Consider the following 16,324-nt stretch of genomic DNA (forward strand, 5'->3'; position numbering starts at 1 on the left):
TCACTGTAAAGTAAGCTTCTACCACTGTAGCAGGCACATAAAAGGCTAAAATCACTTTGTGCAGGTAAAGGATGTTCCATTTGCTTTTCAATGTTACCTCAATAGCAAACGGAGAGCTGCTGCTTAAATTTGAGGACAGCATTACATGATGCTTGTAAGCTTGTTCCAGTTGCTAATGGGAAGAGTTTTAAATGACATTTATTAAATGCAGCATCATGAGCAGGATACTGACTATTCCTACTTTTATTGTGCCTCCACTCTGGCTTTTTTCTTCTCCTAACTTCATTTAGTCATTGGAATATTTTACTCCAACATCAGAACAACAGTTTAATGGCAGGACTGTGGTGACCAGACCAGTGAGCAAGCAGCAAAAGCGGAATTTCTCTGTATGGTTCACTAGACCTAATGGCGATTACTTACAACAGGGTCAAGGTCTCCCATATTCTGCCACCTTTCTTAGGTTGAGTACTAGCAAATGGGAACTTGCACAGCAAATCTTACCAGCTTACTAAGCCAATGGAAAAAAAAACACCTTAACTACTCCATCTCTTCATTCCACTCCTCCTCCACAGACTCCTCCATGTGAATCTGTGATCTAAATCAAGATTTGTCAAATTGACCAACTTGAGAGAGTGCAGTGGAGGGTCGCTATGTAGGTGAGGGGGCTGGAGCACACGATGTACGAGGAGAGATGGAGGGAAACAGTCTTTTGCTCAGCTTAGAAGAAAAAGTGAAAGGGACATCTAACTGAAGCCTTTCAGCATGCAAAGGGAGGTAGCAGAGAAGATGGAAATATGCCATTCTCACACAATGAAAGGACAAGAGACAATCACTGCCAGTCGCAGAGAGGGTTAGACATACAGAAAAAAATTCTTCGTCATGAGGCGTCAAACACAAGAGCAGGTGACCAGAGGGGCTGTGTAACCTCCATCCTTGGAGGTATTCAGAACTCAGTGGGACGGGGTCTAAGCCACCTGATTTAGCTATGAAGTCGACCCTGTTTGAGAGGAGGTTGGACTAGATGACCAGAGGTATTTCCAACCTTAAATCTCTATCCTTCATACACGTAACAAGGCTATCCCGACAAACTTCCCCTGCATATTAGTGAAAAACACCTGCAAGTCTCACAATATAGAGATGCCAGAACTGAAGTCCGATAGAGATGTTCACATAAGGTTAAGCACTAGTGATTTAGCCAAAGGTCATTTAAGCTGAGAGAAAAACAAAGCATCCTGAATGACTGCATATTCCACTACTGCTAGCAGCTGGGGGAAGGGATAATGAAACATTTAAAACAAGGAAATTTTGTTTGCCTGCTACCATCACAAGTATTTTAAGTCAGGTACTGATATCAGCTCTCTCTCTCAACTGGTTAAAATTCACACTGACAATGTCTGTACTATCTTTGCCACAGCAAGGACCTTAGCTTTGGCCCTCAGACGAGGTAGCACAAACTAGTTCTTGGCTGAGCTCAGGGCTCACTGCTGCAGTGAATTACGTCTCTGCTGCAAAGAACTTGTCCTGTGCCACTGCTCCGATAAATTCAAGTTTTCTCCTGCTATTTTTACTCAAAGTGCTCCAGATAGCCACGCCAGGGGTCTGTGTTACAGTCTGTCAGGATGATGTTTTCATGAAGCTGGGGGTGCAAGTTATATACATTGTGGCACAGCATGAGGGCAGCTACTGGATAGTATCACGGGACAGTCCTAACAGAGTGGACCAAGAGTAATATGACTTTTGTCCAAGCTATATCTTGTAGCTTGTAGTCTCCTCTTGTAGGGAAGCAGTGACTTACTTTAGAAAGGAGCAGGCAGTAAACTAATATACACGGAATGCAGCTGATAAAAGAATTAGTGCCAAGGAGCAAAACAGGGAGAGTCCAAACTGAAAAGTTTGAATACCAAAGTTTTAAAAATAAGTCATGATGTCAGGCACAGAATTACAGGGTTCCAGATTTTACACAGTCTTCATTAAACAAAAAGCTTAAGTAATCTCATTTGCAATAGATAGTTTAATGCTCTTTACAGGAATGCTCTATTCCCCTTGATGCATGGGTAATTCCACTGACCATTAATTTGATGTGTTCATGCATTCAGAAAAATAAATTAAAAACTACTCCTTTACAGTGTTTCTTCTACTGTTCAAACGTATATTGAATGTAATGAGTATTCAGTGGAAATTTATTTTTATATTAAGGCTGTCTCATGTTTAAACATTATTGTTATCTCTGATACTGGAAACATCATAAATATCTTTTAAAAAAAGGTTAAATGGTCACAATTACAAAGGCAGTGTTACCATTACTGTGTTAGATTTATGGTACAGATCACTTTGGAACAAGCCATTTGATTATAAAACTCTGTCATTAATCTTTCTCTGCCTCTCTGCCGCAAACAGCTAGAGACTACTTCTGTTTCACTTTTTTATTTATGGAAAGGGAATCAAGAGTTTCTATCTGTTCCAACTCTAATGTTAGAACAGTAGTTTCTCAGATTACAAGTGGACATTGATGATTGTCACACCTGCTAACTACACAGAAACTATTTTTCTCATTTGTTTTGGCAAATTCCATTAAAACAATGGGATTTAGAAGGCATCATTCAGGTAAACTCAACCTGTATCTGCAATTCTGTGCAAACAGGAACCGACTTAGCTTGATTCTATGACAAGTGAGTTTTGTAATGCCAGCAGTTGCATTGATTATGCTTTTTTAAGAAGTTACTTCTCAGAGGAAAGGAACATGTTAAAGTTTAGCTTATTTCTTAAGTTCCTTTCTCCCTAAGATTTCTGGCACACTACTTTGCTGGATATTTATATAAGTAATATAACAAGAAAAGACTTATTTTGTACAGGAGGAAAGGAACACGACGATTTCTTAACTCACTACTTTCCTTATTGTTGAGATTTCTCTGAAAGACAATAGTTGCTGAATTGTCTGATGAATAATGTGCACATCCAAAACAAGCCTATATAAAGTGTTTGTATATTTTCCTTCAATTAAATATAGGAAGTGTGAAGTCTCTTGACGTTCTTTTAATGTAAAGCAAACAGAAGGCTTCAAGAGAGGAGGACTCTAAGTTAGGAAGCTGCTTTTATGTGGTAAGATAAATCATCAGGCAGACTAATTCACTTCCTTTCTGTTTACTGTAAGACTGTTTCTCTTACTGGACAAGCCATAAAACTGACTAAGATATAAGAAGGCAAACAGACATTTCCAATTCTTAAGAGTCAGAAAGAAGTGCTCTGACTGAAGAGGAGTGCTGCCAGCAAGTCATAAATTTATGAGCAATGCAAGTGCTTTTCTGAATTCCCTATAGTTAAATTTTTCTTACCATTAAACCTGGAAATCATTTCTATAATTAAACAATGATGAAGCGTTCGCCCCAAAGATGAACATTACATGATCTTTGAATGCAATGTATATTGAGAGGAAACAATGGTTAGAAGTATCTATAAAGATTTCAAGTACTTGTATTAGCATTTACAGATATTACTATGTTGCTTCCCTTCCCCACACTCAATGCAAGCGTCCCAAAATACTGCCACTTACCATCTCTGCTTTGACTATGGAAAAGGAAAGCTCTTTTATGTACATTGTACCTTTTATATAAAGAATTTTTAATGTTTAAAAAAAAGGTGCATCATGATCTCAAATTCTACACGTTCTGTTACAAAACATGCCTGTTAGACAAAAGAAACTAGGGAGTTTCTTCCTGAAAGAGGAGGAAAATGCATTATCTGGCAAACAGAAAAGAAAGGAGAAAAATAAAGCATGACAGTCATGCAAACTCTTTTTGGTTTTCCCAAAACTCACTGCATGACTCTACTGTTTTATTTTATTGTTTGACTGAATACTTTACATGACCAATTCTAGACAGAATACTTTGCAGGTTTCACTAAAATATATATGTATTTTTATGTATGATGGTATCTAAATTAAAACATCACAGTCACTTAACTATACTTTCAAGTTGGGGCTAGATATAGGAAAGTCTTAAATACAAAAGGGCATTCTGGCAGCATCTAAACTCAGTTCTATCACCAACTGACACAGTCCTTTAAGAAGAAATTGGTTGAACAAGGAGTTGTTCTCACTGTCTCAGAAAGCCTCTGGGTAAGGCTTTGGGTCAGCTAATAAACATATTAACACACATCCTCCAAAAAAGTCAGAAAAGCTGATGGCATCTGACATCAGAACAAGTCTCCCCAGATGAACTGAAAGCTTAGGGCCATCCCCATGGTTTCCTGTAGCAGTGTGGCACTGTTTGCCTAGAACATCCCAGCAGGTATTGATCTTGCCTGGAATCAAGATGATGATTTGTTCTTCTCTCTTGAATATAAATGGGGGGAAAAAAAAAGCGACTCTGTAGAGAAAAGACTGAGCATAGGCTGAATGATGTTTGTAAGAGAAATCCTACAAGCAGCAAATGCTGATGAGAAGGTTTGAGTTATTCACTGTTTTTGCATGATAAAAGGGAAAAGATTGAAATTGTCTGTATACTGTGAATGGTGTTTTAAGAACAAGTTGGGAAAAATAGCATCCTTTAAGAAATGGAATTGTGAGCTGCTGACTTTGTTCTGCAGCTGCTGGTTTGAAGGAAACAAAAAAGGGTTTTTAAAGCAAAATGGAAAAGAATGAGTTTCAGAGCATATCCTTTTCACATGATGATCCTGAGAATCTACTGGACTGTAAAAATATCCAGCCATGCTTGCAAAAATTAAGGACAACATGCCCCCCAAGGGACAGCATAATTTTAAATCACTAACAGGACCAAAACAGCTTCCAAAAACAACTAGCATGGTTGTTTTGCTTAGCCTGCAAAAGCAGATGACTGCCTAAAGGCTGGAGAAAAAACAAACAAACCAGACACATCCAGTTGCTCAGATTAACTAGCTGCAGAGCCCTTGTGGTAGTTAGATGCATCTGAGTCACAAGAAACAATGGAACTGGCCCATGACACCTGAGGGAAGACTGTTTTTGTTAATTGAAGTTGACTCTGCTCCAGTAACACTGCTGCTGGAGTGATTCTCCCTTGTTTGCTCTCAGGGTTTTGTCAGTTTACACAGGTCTTACACAAGCTTTTGAGCCTTCATGCATCTAACGACTGGAATCCCACAACATTATGCTGTCTTAACTAATTATTATTTGAAGGGCTAAGCAAGGTCAGGTGGGTTAACGTAAGGACTCAAAGGTGTTTGAGTGGAGAATATCACAGCTGAACATGACACCAGAACTTAAAACCCAAGTCCTTCAGAATATCTTACCATCTCTTGACCTCTCATATCTTATGCATTACTAGAAAATTAAATGGTAGGATAACTGATCAGAAAACACCTGTGAAGTACAAACGTATAACATGTCCACGTCAGCCAGCTTTTTCCACATGCAGCTTGGTAGCAATAGGCTCCATAAACTAAATCTGTTTAGTTAATGAATTCTGGTACCACCACCGGATGTGACAAGTGCAAAAGATGCCTTCTTAGCCTGTAGAACTCTGTACCTATTCAAATGCAAAAACCTTTGCTGATCAGTAGCTCTGTGATGGTAATTATGTTCCTAAGGGTTACACTATCTCCATATGATAATATTTTGTGCATTATAACAGCTAAGTCTTGCATACTTATTGGCACAAGACTTGCAACATAAACAAAGAGTCAAAAACTGAATCTGCTGTTTAAATATATCCTAAATTACTTTTTCCTTGGTGAAAGCATGCTAGATTCCTATGAAACACTGGCACTACATATTACTATTCTTTTTCATCCTTCAGATCTTGATGGAAATGATCTTGCTCATCTTCTTCTCAATCTTTGGCTTGAGAAAGGTTTGCAGTCAAATCTATACCTAACAAGCACTTATATTCATTGACTTGAGAAGAACAAAGATCTGCCTTTCATATGCTCCATGACAGCTCTAGTTAGGAACAATCACCTGCCAAATGCCCAAATTCCCCTTGGCATCAGTTCTGCTGGAAGTGCACAAGATTTTTCATGTGAATATCTTTTCCAAATTCCTAACTCAATTATTTGCACGCAGGGTGCAAATACAGTCTGTGTATGGCAGAGGCAAGCTTTTGGCACAGAACAGACAGGAAATGCACTCATTTATCAACCACAACATTTATCAACATTACTCAACTGTTGCATTTTTACAAACAAATGGCACAAAACAAGCACGTGGATTCCTGCAATGGCTGGAAGACCTGATAAAAATCTCCATTCTTATCTTTACTTTCAAATCTTTCAGATTTCTGTTGTTTTTAAAAGTACCAACAATAGATCCTTCCAAAAGATATACAGGCCAATTATAGCACTCTCCATAAATCAATCTCAAGAGTTCATGCTAACTTAATGCCAAGAGCCTTGTTTGGGTCTGTTTCAGATTTGATCTTCTGGGCAAGATTTATTGCTAAATCCAAAGGAGACTAACAGGATATCTGTTTCTTCAGCAGCAAACATGCTATTATCCGTACCTTTTGCTAAAGGCATGAAGTGCATGCAAAAACAGCAACGATGTCTAGTTCTGATTTGAGGCATTCAATTTTCTCAATGATCTTCAGTTAGCTTGAAGCAGCAGGACTATATGTGGCACAGAACGTGGTGTTTTGTAATGAATGTCTAATCTGATCTTCCAAGCAGCAAATCTGATGAGGTTTTAACCTCTTGCTGGAGCTTCATAAAATGAGTGTTTGTTGTACTCCAGCACCTTTTCCTGACATCTCTCAATGCATGTCACAACATCCCAAGGGAAATACAAGATTCCCAGTGCAAAGAACTGTTTCTTGTCTTAAAGCCCATCAACAATAAAAAATATGCCAGTAGTTTTTCCCCAGGATACTCTAAGAGATTGTTTTTTTGAGAAATACTCTGTGTGGGACATTGTCAGACAAAAGAAGAAAGCATCTTTTCTGAAATCTCTCTCCAATGTATATCCACAGCCCACCTCACAGTCCAAAATCTCATGCCCTCATTTATAAAGGGTAAGGCTCTACTGAAATACCATTTCCTAACCATACTCCATGAGCTTTATGCAAACAGACTCTCTGACAATTTTAGGTTCAGATTCAGTTTTTTAAATGAGAAACTTTCCCCATTTCATCATATACTTACACTTCTATTCACTTGATTTATATTTAAAATACTTAGAAGTAACTCTCACGTATTCTTTAACAGAAGTAATTAAACATTTTGCAAAGAGATTCAAAAGTTGAAGGATTCTTTAAGAAAGTCAAATGTGGAAATCCGATGAAACATCTTAATAGTTTCCTACAGAATGAAAAAGCCATGAATCTTCTGCTGAATGGCTCACACTTTTATCTTCTCAAAGCTAATAAGGAGAGGAGGGCTATTTCTACCTAATTCTCAACTTAATTAAAAATAACTTCTGGATCAGAAACACTCCATGGAGACACAGCACAGAACGGAATCCTACAAAAAGTGGCTAAACTTTAAGAAAGAGCTAGTCTACTTTGTGCCCAGACTTAAATGCAAGTACACATGATTTTTACCAGTACTTTTTGGAGAGAAAAAAAAATCACCAGTACAATGATGCAGTACAATTTGTTACCTTCGAGACACCTAATTATCCTTTTATTATACAGCCACGGAGAGAATATAAATATGTACTTTCCCAAGCATTTTATTTTGCCTGTAATTAAAAAAGCTAAACTAATGCTGATCTACTTACACTGTCAGCACCAGCTGAGATATTTTGCTGCTCCTTTCATTTGCAGAGATAAGTCAGATTCTGTGTGTGTGTGCACGCATGCACATACATATAAAAAATTCTTTAGATATGGATCGTATATTTGCAACAATCTCAACATTGCTTGCAAGTGGCTCCACAGAGCCAGAAATAATCTACTTAACCATATCTTCTGCATTTTCCATTAAACTTGCAAACAGGACTATGCCACTAACTCTTAGGCAACACATTTTTATTCTCCTTTTACTTGGTTTTATTATCACGGTAGTATTTGGTGCTGCAAAATGACAGAACAGAATAATGAGATACATGAAAGAGATGGATGTCTTCAGGACTGAATTTCTTTGTGCATATAAGTTGTCTCTGCACAGACTGTTAATAATGTATCATTTCTTCTGTAGGGCATATTAGCACATATGCTAAGAATTCTTGTTTCAGGTCTATCTAGAACTGCTGCTCAAAAGTAAAGGACCAGCACTAGGATTTCTTGTGGTCATGCCCTCTCCAACTGTTCTGTAGAACCACAATCAAGTGAAACTGCAGGGGCTGGTTGAGAGCCAAATCCTCATAACAAACAAACCAGCTCCCTCTCAGCTGCTTGAATTCTACTTAATAATATAGCTCATGAGTTCATGTCAAACACACCAGCTGTTACAATCAGAAGCAGATATTACTTAGCTCTCATTATCACCCATTCTCCTTTCTAACGTATCTAACAATTTACCAGCTTTAGCATCACACCACAGTAGTCTGAGGTGAGCAGGGATTTTTTGTTAAAATCAATGCAATGAGTGATGAAGCATTTCTATTTAGTTATTTCTAAACTCAATGCATGAATGCAAAGACATGACAAATAAGCCCGTCTTGGGACAAATTAAAAAAACTCCCCAAACACACACACACTCCTTTTAGTTATGCTAAAGGAAAACCATTAGAAATGAAGATGGTGGTCAGAGTTCTAAACTTGTGTTTTTCAGACCAGAATGAGGGCACTGGCTCCTGATTGTATAGTGGGCTTACATAGGGCAGCTGAAGCAGTTATCACTGTAGCTCCTTCTTCCCCTCACTGTAGATATTCAAGCTCACAGCAGACAGCCGAAATAGATGCATACCCACTGCTGAACTGCAGCAGTTAGCAATTCCCTGAATTAATGCAAATTGCCACTGTTTTCACTTTATATTAATACCTTTATATTAATACCCTGGCCTGAGGGTCTTTATTATGAGGCAAAAAAACTGTGGGTAGTGGCAGTGCCAGCAGTGTATTGCTTGCCTGGTGTACAGGCAAAAGGCTCCACAAGGCTTTGGATACTTTCCTTAAAGCCTGTTAGGAGTTCCCGGCCATGGTTTATATTTGTGGATATCAGTGACCCCAAAGGAGAGAGGGAAGAGGTGGAACAACGAGAAGCAAAATTTAAACCAAGTAGGAGATTGAAAATCAGCCTCTCTGTGTTGCTGTTCTTTGCAACTTCCTCAGCATTATGTGTGGGGCCACCTTGAGAGGCAGAGCTGCACAGAGCAGCCAAGCAAGAAGCACTGGCAGAAGGAGGACAGAATTAAGAGTGAGGCAGCTTTCAGAGTCCAGGAAACCTATACAGGAGGGATGGGTTTCACCAAGAGCCAGAGTATAACTGCACTGTAGTATATTTTGATGCAGCTAGCTAGAAATGTTAGGTTTATTAAAGGTCATTGAAATATTAATGGAGATTACACAGACTATAATTGTAAGAAACAATTATTGAAGATTTTACATCCTTCTCTGTCCCTGAGTAGACTGTGAAATGTTCCATCAGGGTGGGATATAAACTGTATTTTTACACATTGCAATGACTGCTTCTCGCAGAAACTCAAGAGTATAAGAGAAAGAGTAGCTCTTGGCTAAGTTCAATGTGCTACTAATCAAAGAGAAACTAACAGTGACCATATGCTCCAGTCCAACATCTTATAAACAAAAGGTCCACCTTGGTAACGTTTAAGAGAAATGAAAGAGAATCAAGGAGACTAGCTGAAATGAACATAGAAAGGAACAGCTGAACAGGTAGAGTGCTTGGAGGTGACATGGAGACCACTTAATAGAAGAAGAAGGTTCAGAATCAAAAGATTCTTAAATCAATACTCAGATGACTACTGTCTTCTTTTGGTCTGACAGTAAAGGCAGCAATTAAAAGCAAGTGTATTTTGTCCAAATAATGAGCATAGAAATGAATAAAGTCTGACAAGTTAAATAAAAAAAAAAATCTATTAAATCAGACTAAAAGTGATTTTTGAGGGGAAAAAAAAAAGAGTGAGAAACATGAGGCCTTGCCAGTGAGCCAGGAGGAACAATTATATATATGTATGTAAAAGGAGCACTGCATTAAACAAAGGCATTGCGGAAAAGCTAACTTTGCAGTGTTTAGTCTTGAAGAGCCTGGGCAGGTTCCCAAGGACAAGCCTAACACATTGTCCGAATATTGAGGTTGGACTAGGTAACCTCTTGAGATCCCGTCCAAGCTGAACGACTTAGGTTTAAAGAAAGAAAAAGAAAAGAAAAAGAAATCAATAAGACCAAAGCAAATTATCAGTATCATTTCAGAGCTTTAAAGGAACTAAAACACTGAACTGTAGAAGTACTGATATATCATTTAAAGTGGCAGCAGATGGATAGTAGGTGGAAAACATGACCCAAATTTTAAAACAGCACTGTAGAAAACTACAGGCAATTGCAGTCTTCCAGTTTCTACTAAACATGGACAAATAGGGAATTCTACTGCCAATCTGAAGATGGTTAAGGAGGGATTAAGTAGCTTGCATACAGAAGTGATCAAGCTGATACAGTATGCCTGGAGCTTCAAGCAGCATTAGAAATCAAGCTTTCAGGATATAAAAGGAAAGTCCTCCTGTTCAATTAGTGTCAAGTTAAGTGAAAGGAAGCATAAGATAAAACATGTGGTCAATTCTCACACTGGTGAGATAAGAACCCCTAGAGATCTCTATTGGAACTTACATTACTAATTGGAAACAGACCAATAGCCTTCTATATGTAGCAAACTTCATCCTGCTACTCTTCAAGATTTAGCAGAATGATGAGTTATGTATTTTTGTATTTACTCAATTAAATATTCCCCATAAGAGAAACCTATAGAAGGGAGGAATAGCCAGATAAAAATTACAGGCAAATTCTGTAGTGTGTAAGTACTCTTTGAAGTCAGCAATGTTTTGTGGTCAGCCTGACAAAAGCAGCTCAAGATCAATAGCATCTGGATCATTATTTCTTGTCTACCTCTCACTAATAAGACAGCACTATCATCACTGATTAGGCCTGAAGTCAGACAAGAGGCCAAAATCATCAAGCAAGGTCAAATAATTGTAACACAGCACCTATTCTAAATACATATATTCCTAAATAAGTGATATGTAATCACCTTTTCATTTTTTGCTTAGATTAAAAGTTTATAGAGAGCAATATATGAAACTGATGAAGTCCAATAGCTATCAACAGGAAGAATGTATTTTTTTTCTTCATCCTGATCAGGATCAATTCCCATTCCTTCAACTGAATACAGTGCCAGAGTAAGAAATTCTGTCACGTTTCTGCTTCGCGCCATGGAAAGAAGCAATACAAACATCAAGTTGATCATTATCAAATTTATTTCATCTTCCTCTAGTGAAGACAACTGTCTTTACTCCCACAGAAGAGAAAGTTATATTATGCAGGAAGAACAGCTGCTGAACTGAAAATATTTTCACTCAGAATATTTGGTCACCCCATTTAGAAAACAAAAAAACTTCAAAAGAATTTGAGAACTTGTCAATGTGATCTAAAAGTCACATACACCTTATGCACTTCAAACCATGGTGGATTTACTAATCAAACAAACGGCAATTGTCATTGAAAGGTCCTTCCATTTCTGCCTATGCAACATATCCCCTGACTGTGGAACCAGCCTTCAGTAAAACAGTCCCCTTATTACGCAGCAAAAGTAATTTTAACAGTGCCTATAAGAACCAACTATCAATAATATAGAAGAACAAGTTGGATTTTTTCTTTTTCTTTCTTTTTTTTTTTAAGTGTCTATATACAGCATCAGTGTCCCTATGAAGACTGCAGTGCTACAGAGAAATAATGTTCATGTCATCTCCATGACTTCCAAAAGAGGTCTTAGCTGCTGCTGGAGGACATAATGTTGTCCTCCTCCAAAAGTTAATAAAGAATTATCTCCTTATATGACTGCATATGGAAGTGTGTAGGAAGCAAGAGAAAAAAACTATTTTTTCTAGGTTTGCAGAACAGGGGAACTTGTTGCACACAATACTCTCGACTCCTTCTGGCATACCAGAAATTTAGGATCAGACTGGAAAATACCACAGAGCAGTTCTAAACACTCTTCCTCCTTACCAAACATCTTACTTTGCAATGCAAATATGAAAAAAGGTCATACCAAGTTGCAAAATAACTTATCTTGAAATCAAGTTTTCTGATATTTGTAGCTATTTTACAACTGGAGTTTGGTATTTGACTGGAATTCTTTTTAGTTTGAATTTAAATAGCAATCATAAAAAAAGCAACAGTGATTTAAAGTGTGTAACACTTTTCTAGGACTTTTATATAGTTCAAATTAATTCCAGTAAGGCACAAATTCTAAGAATTTTAATATAAAGCAGCTCATAGCTCTGTTGGTAAGTGAGCACCACGCACTTATCAGCAGGCAAAGTATTCCATTTGTTCATTTCTTAAATTAGTCACATTGGTGCCTTTATCTGAAGGAACTATTATGTGAGCAAGGTGTTTTAGAATTTTCTCAGTATGACAGAATATTCTCTAATCATGATTAGTTAGACTTACAAATGATTATGGGACATACAATATGGTGCAGCTTTGGATCATTAACCACAGAAATGTAATTCAGAAGTACAAACAATTATTTCTGTCACTTCTTTTACTGAAACATCGCTTTCTTTAATTAGGATATTGACAAGTGAGCACAGCGAATATAAGATTTTGAAATAGTTAATCTGATAAAGAGTATTATGAACTTTTTACTGAGAAAGTTTAATCCACCATAGTTTTCTTATACACAGACTGTTCCAATTTCTCAGGGAGGCCCACTAATATAATGGACTTAAGGATGATGAAAGATATACTTTCCATGCGAGCAGCCAGACTCTGGGGACCTAAGTCCTTGCCACCCCTGTCAGCAGCACCAGCGAAGGACAGGTTTATGCAACAAGCGGACGTCACACTGCTGCACAGGTGCTCTGTCATCAGAAGAGCTGCCCCCCAGCTCTTCCTGTATTCAGCAGCTGGTTATTGCTTCAGTATCTTAGATGTAGGAGACAAATCAAGAAGGGAGTTTCCCTAATTTTAAGAAAGGCAGAAGATTTTTTTAAGAAGTCCAGGAAGATGCATGCAAAAGTACATTCTCTAAGCCGCTATTACAACTGCTAGTTTACGAACGTAAAGACCTGACCGCCATTCTGCCTTGGACAGTAGATGTCTATGAAAGAGCATAAAAAGCAGAGGCAAGCATGGACGGTATCCTTCCCAGCCTGCAGGGACTCAGGGCTCTCCTTACTTAAACATTTCATCTTCATTGTCAAGAGCCTGTTTTCCTTCCATTAATGAGTCCACTCATTTTGGGAACTGACATTAACATCCAGCGTCAATAATATCCCATGGCAAAGAGTTCCACTTAATTATGTATCGCGTGAAACACCTTCTTTTGTTTTAAATGTGCCACTTCCTCATTGCATTTGTACAACAGAGTTTTATTTAACATCAGTATGGCTATAAATCTAGTCCGAGATATAGTGGTAAAACTGCCTCACTTCAGGTGAAGGAATGGTTGAGAAGCAATGGCAAGGTATTATTTAGGAGAAGCTACATCCATTGATTAAAAGTGAGACTGCACATCAATAGACACAAGATATAAACCATCAACATATAAATGAACTTAACAGCACTGATGACAAATGGTTCAGGCATTTCTTGGCAGTCAGTCGCCACTTAATTTAAAGGCCTTAATGTCCTCTTCCAGCTCATTGTTTGTCCGGAAGTATTCTCTATATCTGTCACAACCAGTTAATCAAAATTTAGCAATAGGTTATACTGAAAAAGCTCACTACAGTTTATGAGAAGTGGGTCTGCAGTGAAAGAGACTACTGGTGGAATACAACTATTTAATCACAGAAGCCAAGGGCCTTTAACTCTAAAGATACTCTTAGATATGCTTATTTCTTGGTTGCTGAATTACTGCAGGGAGACAACTGATTTCCTTCAAAAGTCAGAGGTGAAGCATTCAGTAAAACAATATATAGTAAAGATGAAACAAGCTACTAACCCTTTCTCAATTTTTTTCATTAATGTTAACTGTGAATTTGAAATGGGTCGAAAGTGCAACTTTTTCAGAATATTGTAAGCAAGTTAAAACATGAAAAAGTGTACATTTTAAAACATTTACATCTTTTCAATACCACTTGCACAGAAAATAATCATGAGAAATAAGCAGGTAAATCTACTCAAGACATACAAATATTATAGAAATAGTCTCCTCAAAACTGCTTTTTCAAGTATATAACTTTCACATGGTAATGAATTTTAACAAAAAACAACACATAAGCTGTAGAATTTAAGATAATTTAAAATGACAGGTTCAAAATAGAATTTTACCGAGTAATTAGGAAATTTATATATAGAAGAAAATTATACAACTTTAGGGTTTTGTGGAGTTTGCACAAATAATTGCTTTGGATTTAAAGAAATCTGATGCTAAATTCAACTTGTGATTTAAGAGTTTTAATCTGTTATTCCTACAATAAAAATGAGAATTTAAACTAGTAAAATTAAAGACCAAGTGCCAAGCCAAAAATTTGAAATATCATAGGACATGTGACAGTGTAGCCCTCTCTAAATTTATTAGAGAAATAATTGCATTAGTCAAAGCTCTTAGACAAATTTGGTTCTTCATCCACTCCAGAAACCATGACAGGCATTGTGACAGGACCTTTGAAACTCATTACTGAGAAGGCAATAGAGATTAATTGGAGATTAATGCTCTAATGACATTCACATGCATAGGCTTACCAGCTATTCTCTTCCTGAACATGTCTTTTCCTTTCAGCTGAAGTTTCAGTCACATCAGAAAGGCCAATAGCTTTGTCAAAGGCGTAGTTTACTAGTAAAAAGGACATTCTCCAAGATGATTTGAAGCAGGTACCCCCTGCACCAAGTCTACCACTGCCACAGCACAATTACACATTCCAACCCAAAGCCCAGTAAGAACATACTGGGTGTGATTTGAACTGAGGAAAAAAGAACACTTAACACTTGCAGAAAGTGAGAGTACAGATAGAAGCAAGAAAATCTAGTGGAGAGGTCTTTGCTGGACAAGTCAAATTTTCAAAGATTTAAACAAGTTTATTTCTGATTAAGAAAAGAGATTATTAATCTAAAAGTTAACTACCGATCTAGATGATGATATTTCAAATAAAACAGATGAAAATCTTACCTCTTCTCCTGAAAGATAGTAAGCTGAAAGGAGTCCACCAACAAAACGGATATTCACTTCAAAAACTGAAATTTCTGCATTCTGGTGAAATAAACAAATATGATTACAATCCCTATCTGATACTTTATTGTAAGAAACATTATTCTTACAGCATTTATAGATGCTGATTATATTTCCATAAAGTACATAGTTTCGGCTAGAAAAAGATTAAGCTTTTTTCTTTTTCTTTTTTTTTTTTTTTAATATATACAGGCATTAAGCTACAACAGTACTAAACAGAAAAACACAGAAGATGGAGGGAAAGCCATCATTATAGAACTTAAATCATTTTAAAGAATTTCCTTCTCTTCCACTTAAAAAAAAGAAAAAAAAAGCCTACTTCATTCTTCTCATCCTGTTTAACTTTTCATCCTTTCCACTTGGATATGAGGCATTCTATAAATCCATGCATCTGAGCACTTCCCTACAGGTGATTCAGAGCCCACGCACAAAATATGCATAAGACTGCTACCCAGCAGTTGGGCTTCTAAGCTTTCAGCACATAAATCAGGTGTTTGACTTTCATGTGTTTTGAGTTGCTCTTGCTTCTAGTTGCTTTTTCCATTTGGTATTTGCTGACACACACTATAGCTATATCCAGCATAAATCAATGCATGGTGGGGCTGTAGGATGTTCTTCCAAAGGGCTTACAGGTTTTTTCCTCTTTCAGCTATTTTTTGTACTTTTCTCCAGTTTAAATGTCAGTCTATATAGGAAGGAAGAGGCTGTTCTTAGTTTTCTGTGAATTTTATATTTTAACAAAGTACCTTTTCAGGTACTTCTAGGTACCTAGGTACCTCTAAGTAACCTCTAGGTTACTTATTAAAGGTACTACTTCATGCTTGTCAGTTTTCAATCCACTCTGACTAAATAAAGGTTTCTAGACATAGAACAGAAGATTGCTCAGTGTTTCATCAGTTGTGAAGGTACAGACTTCAGAAACACTTACTGGCTTTCTAAAATGCTTGCTACCTTGCCTTAGATTTTTACTTTTCCTCCTCTTAAAATCTTTTGTGCAGATTCCCCTCCAAAAACTGCAAATATAATTTACTCCATAGAATAATTGCTCTGAATAATATGTAATTCATATGAT

The 16,324-nt window shown here is 37.2% G+C and overlaps 1 protein-coding gene across 1 annotated transcript in view; it reads right to left on the reverse strand.

The window, feature by feature from the left end:
- MAN1A1 (mannosidase alpha class 1A member 1) overlaps positions 1-16,324 on the reverse strand; it is a 147,161-nt gene that overhangs the window by 74,214 nt on the left and 56,623 nt on the right. Inside the window, exon 4 of the mRNA XM_064508926.1 lies at positions 15,193-15,273. Coding sequence (XP_064364996.1) covers positions 15,193-15,273 — 81 coding nt within the window. The remainder of the gene's footprint in view (positions 1-15,192; positions 15,274-16,324) is intronic.

The sequence above is a fragment of the Dromaius novaehollandiae genome, chromosome 3 (genome assembly GCF_036370855.1).
Source record: "Dromaius novaehollandiae isolate bDroNov1 chromosome 3, bDroNov1.hap1, whole genome shotgun sequence".
Lineage (NCBI taxonomy): Eukaryota > Metazoa > Chordata > Aves > Casuariiformes > Dromaiidae > Dromaius > Dromaius novaehollandiae.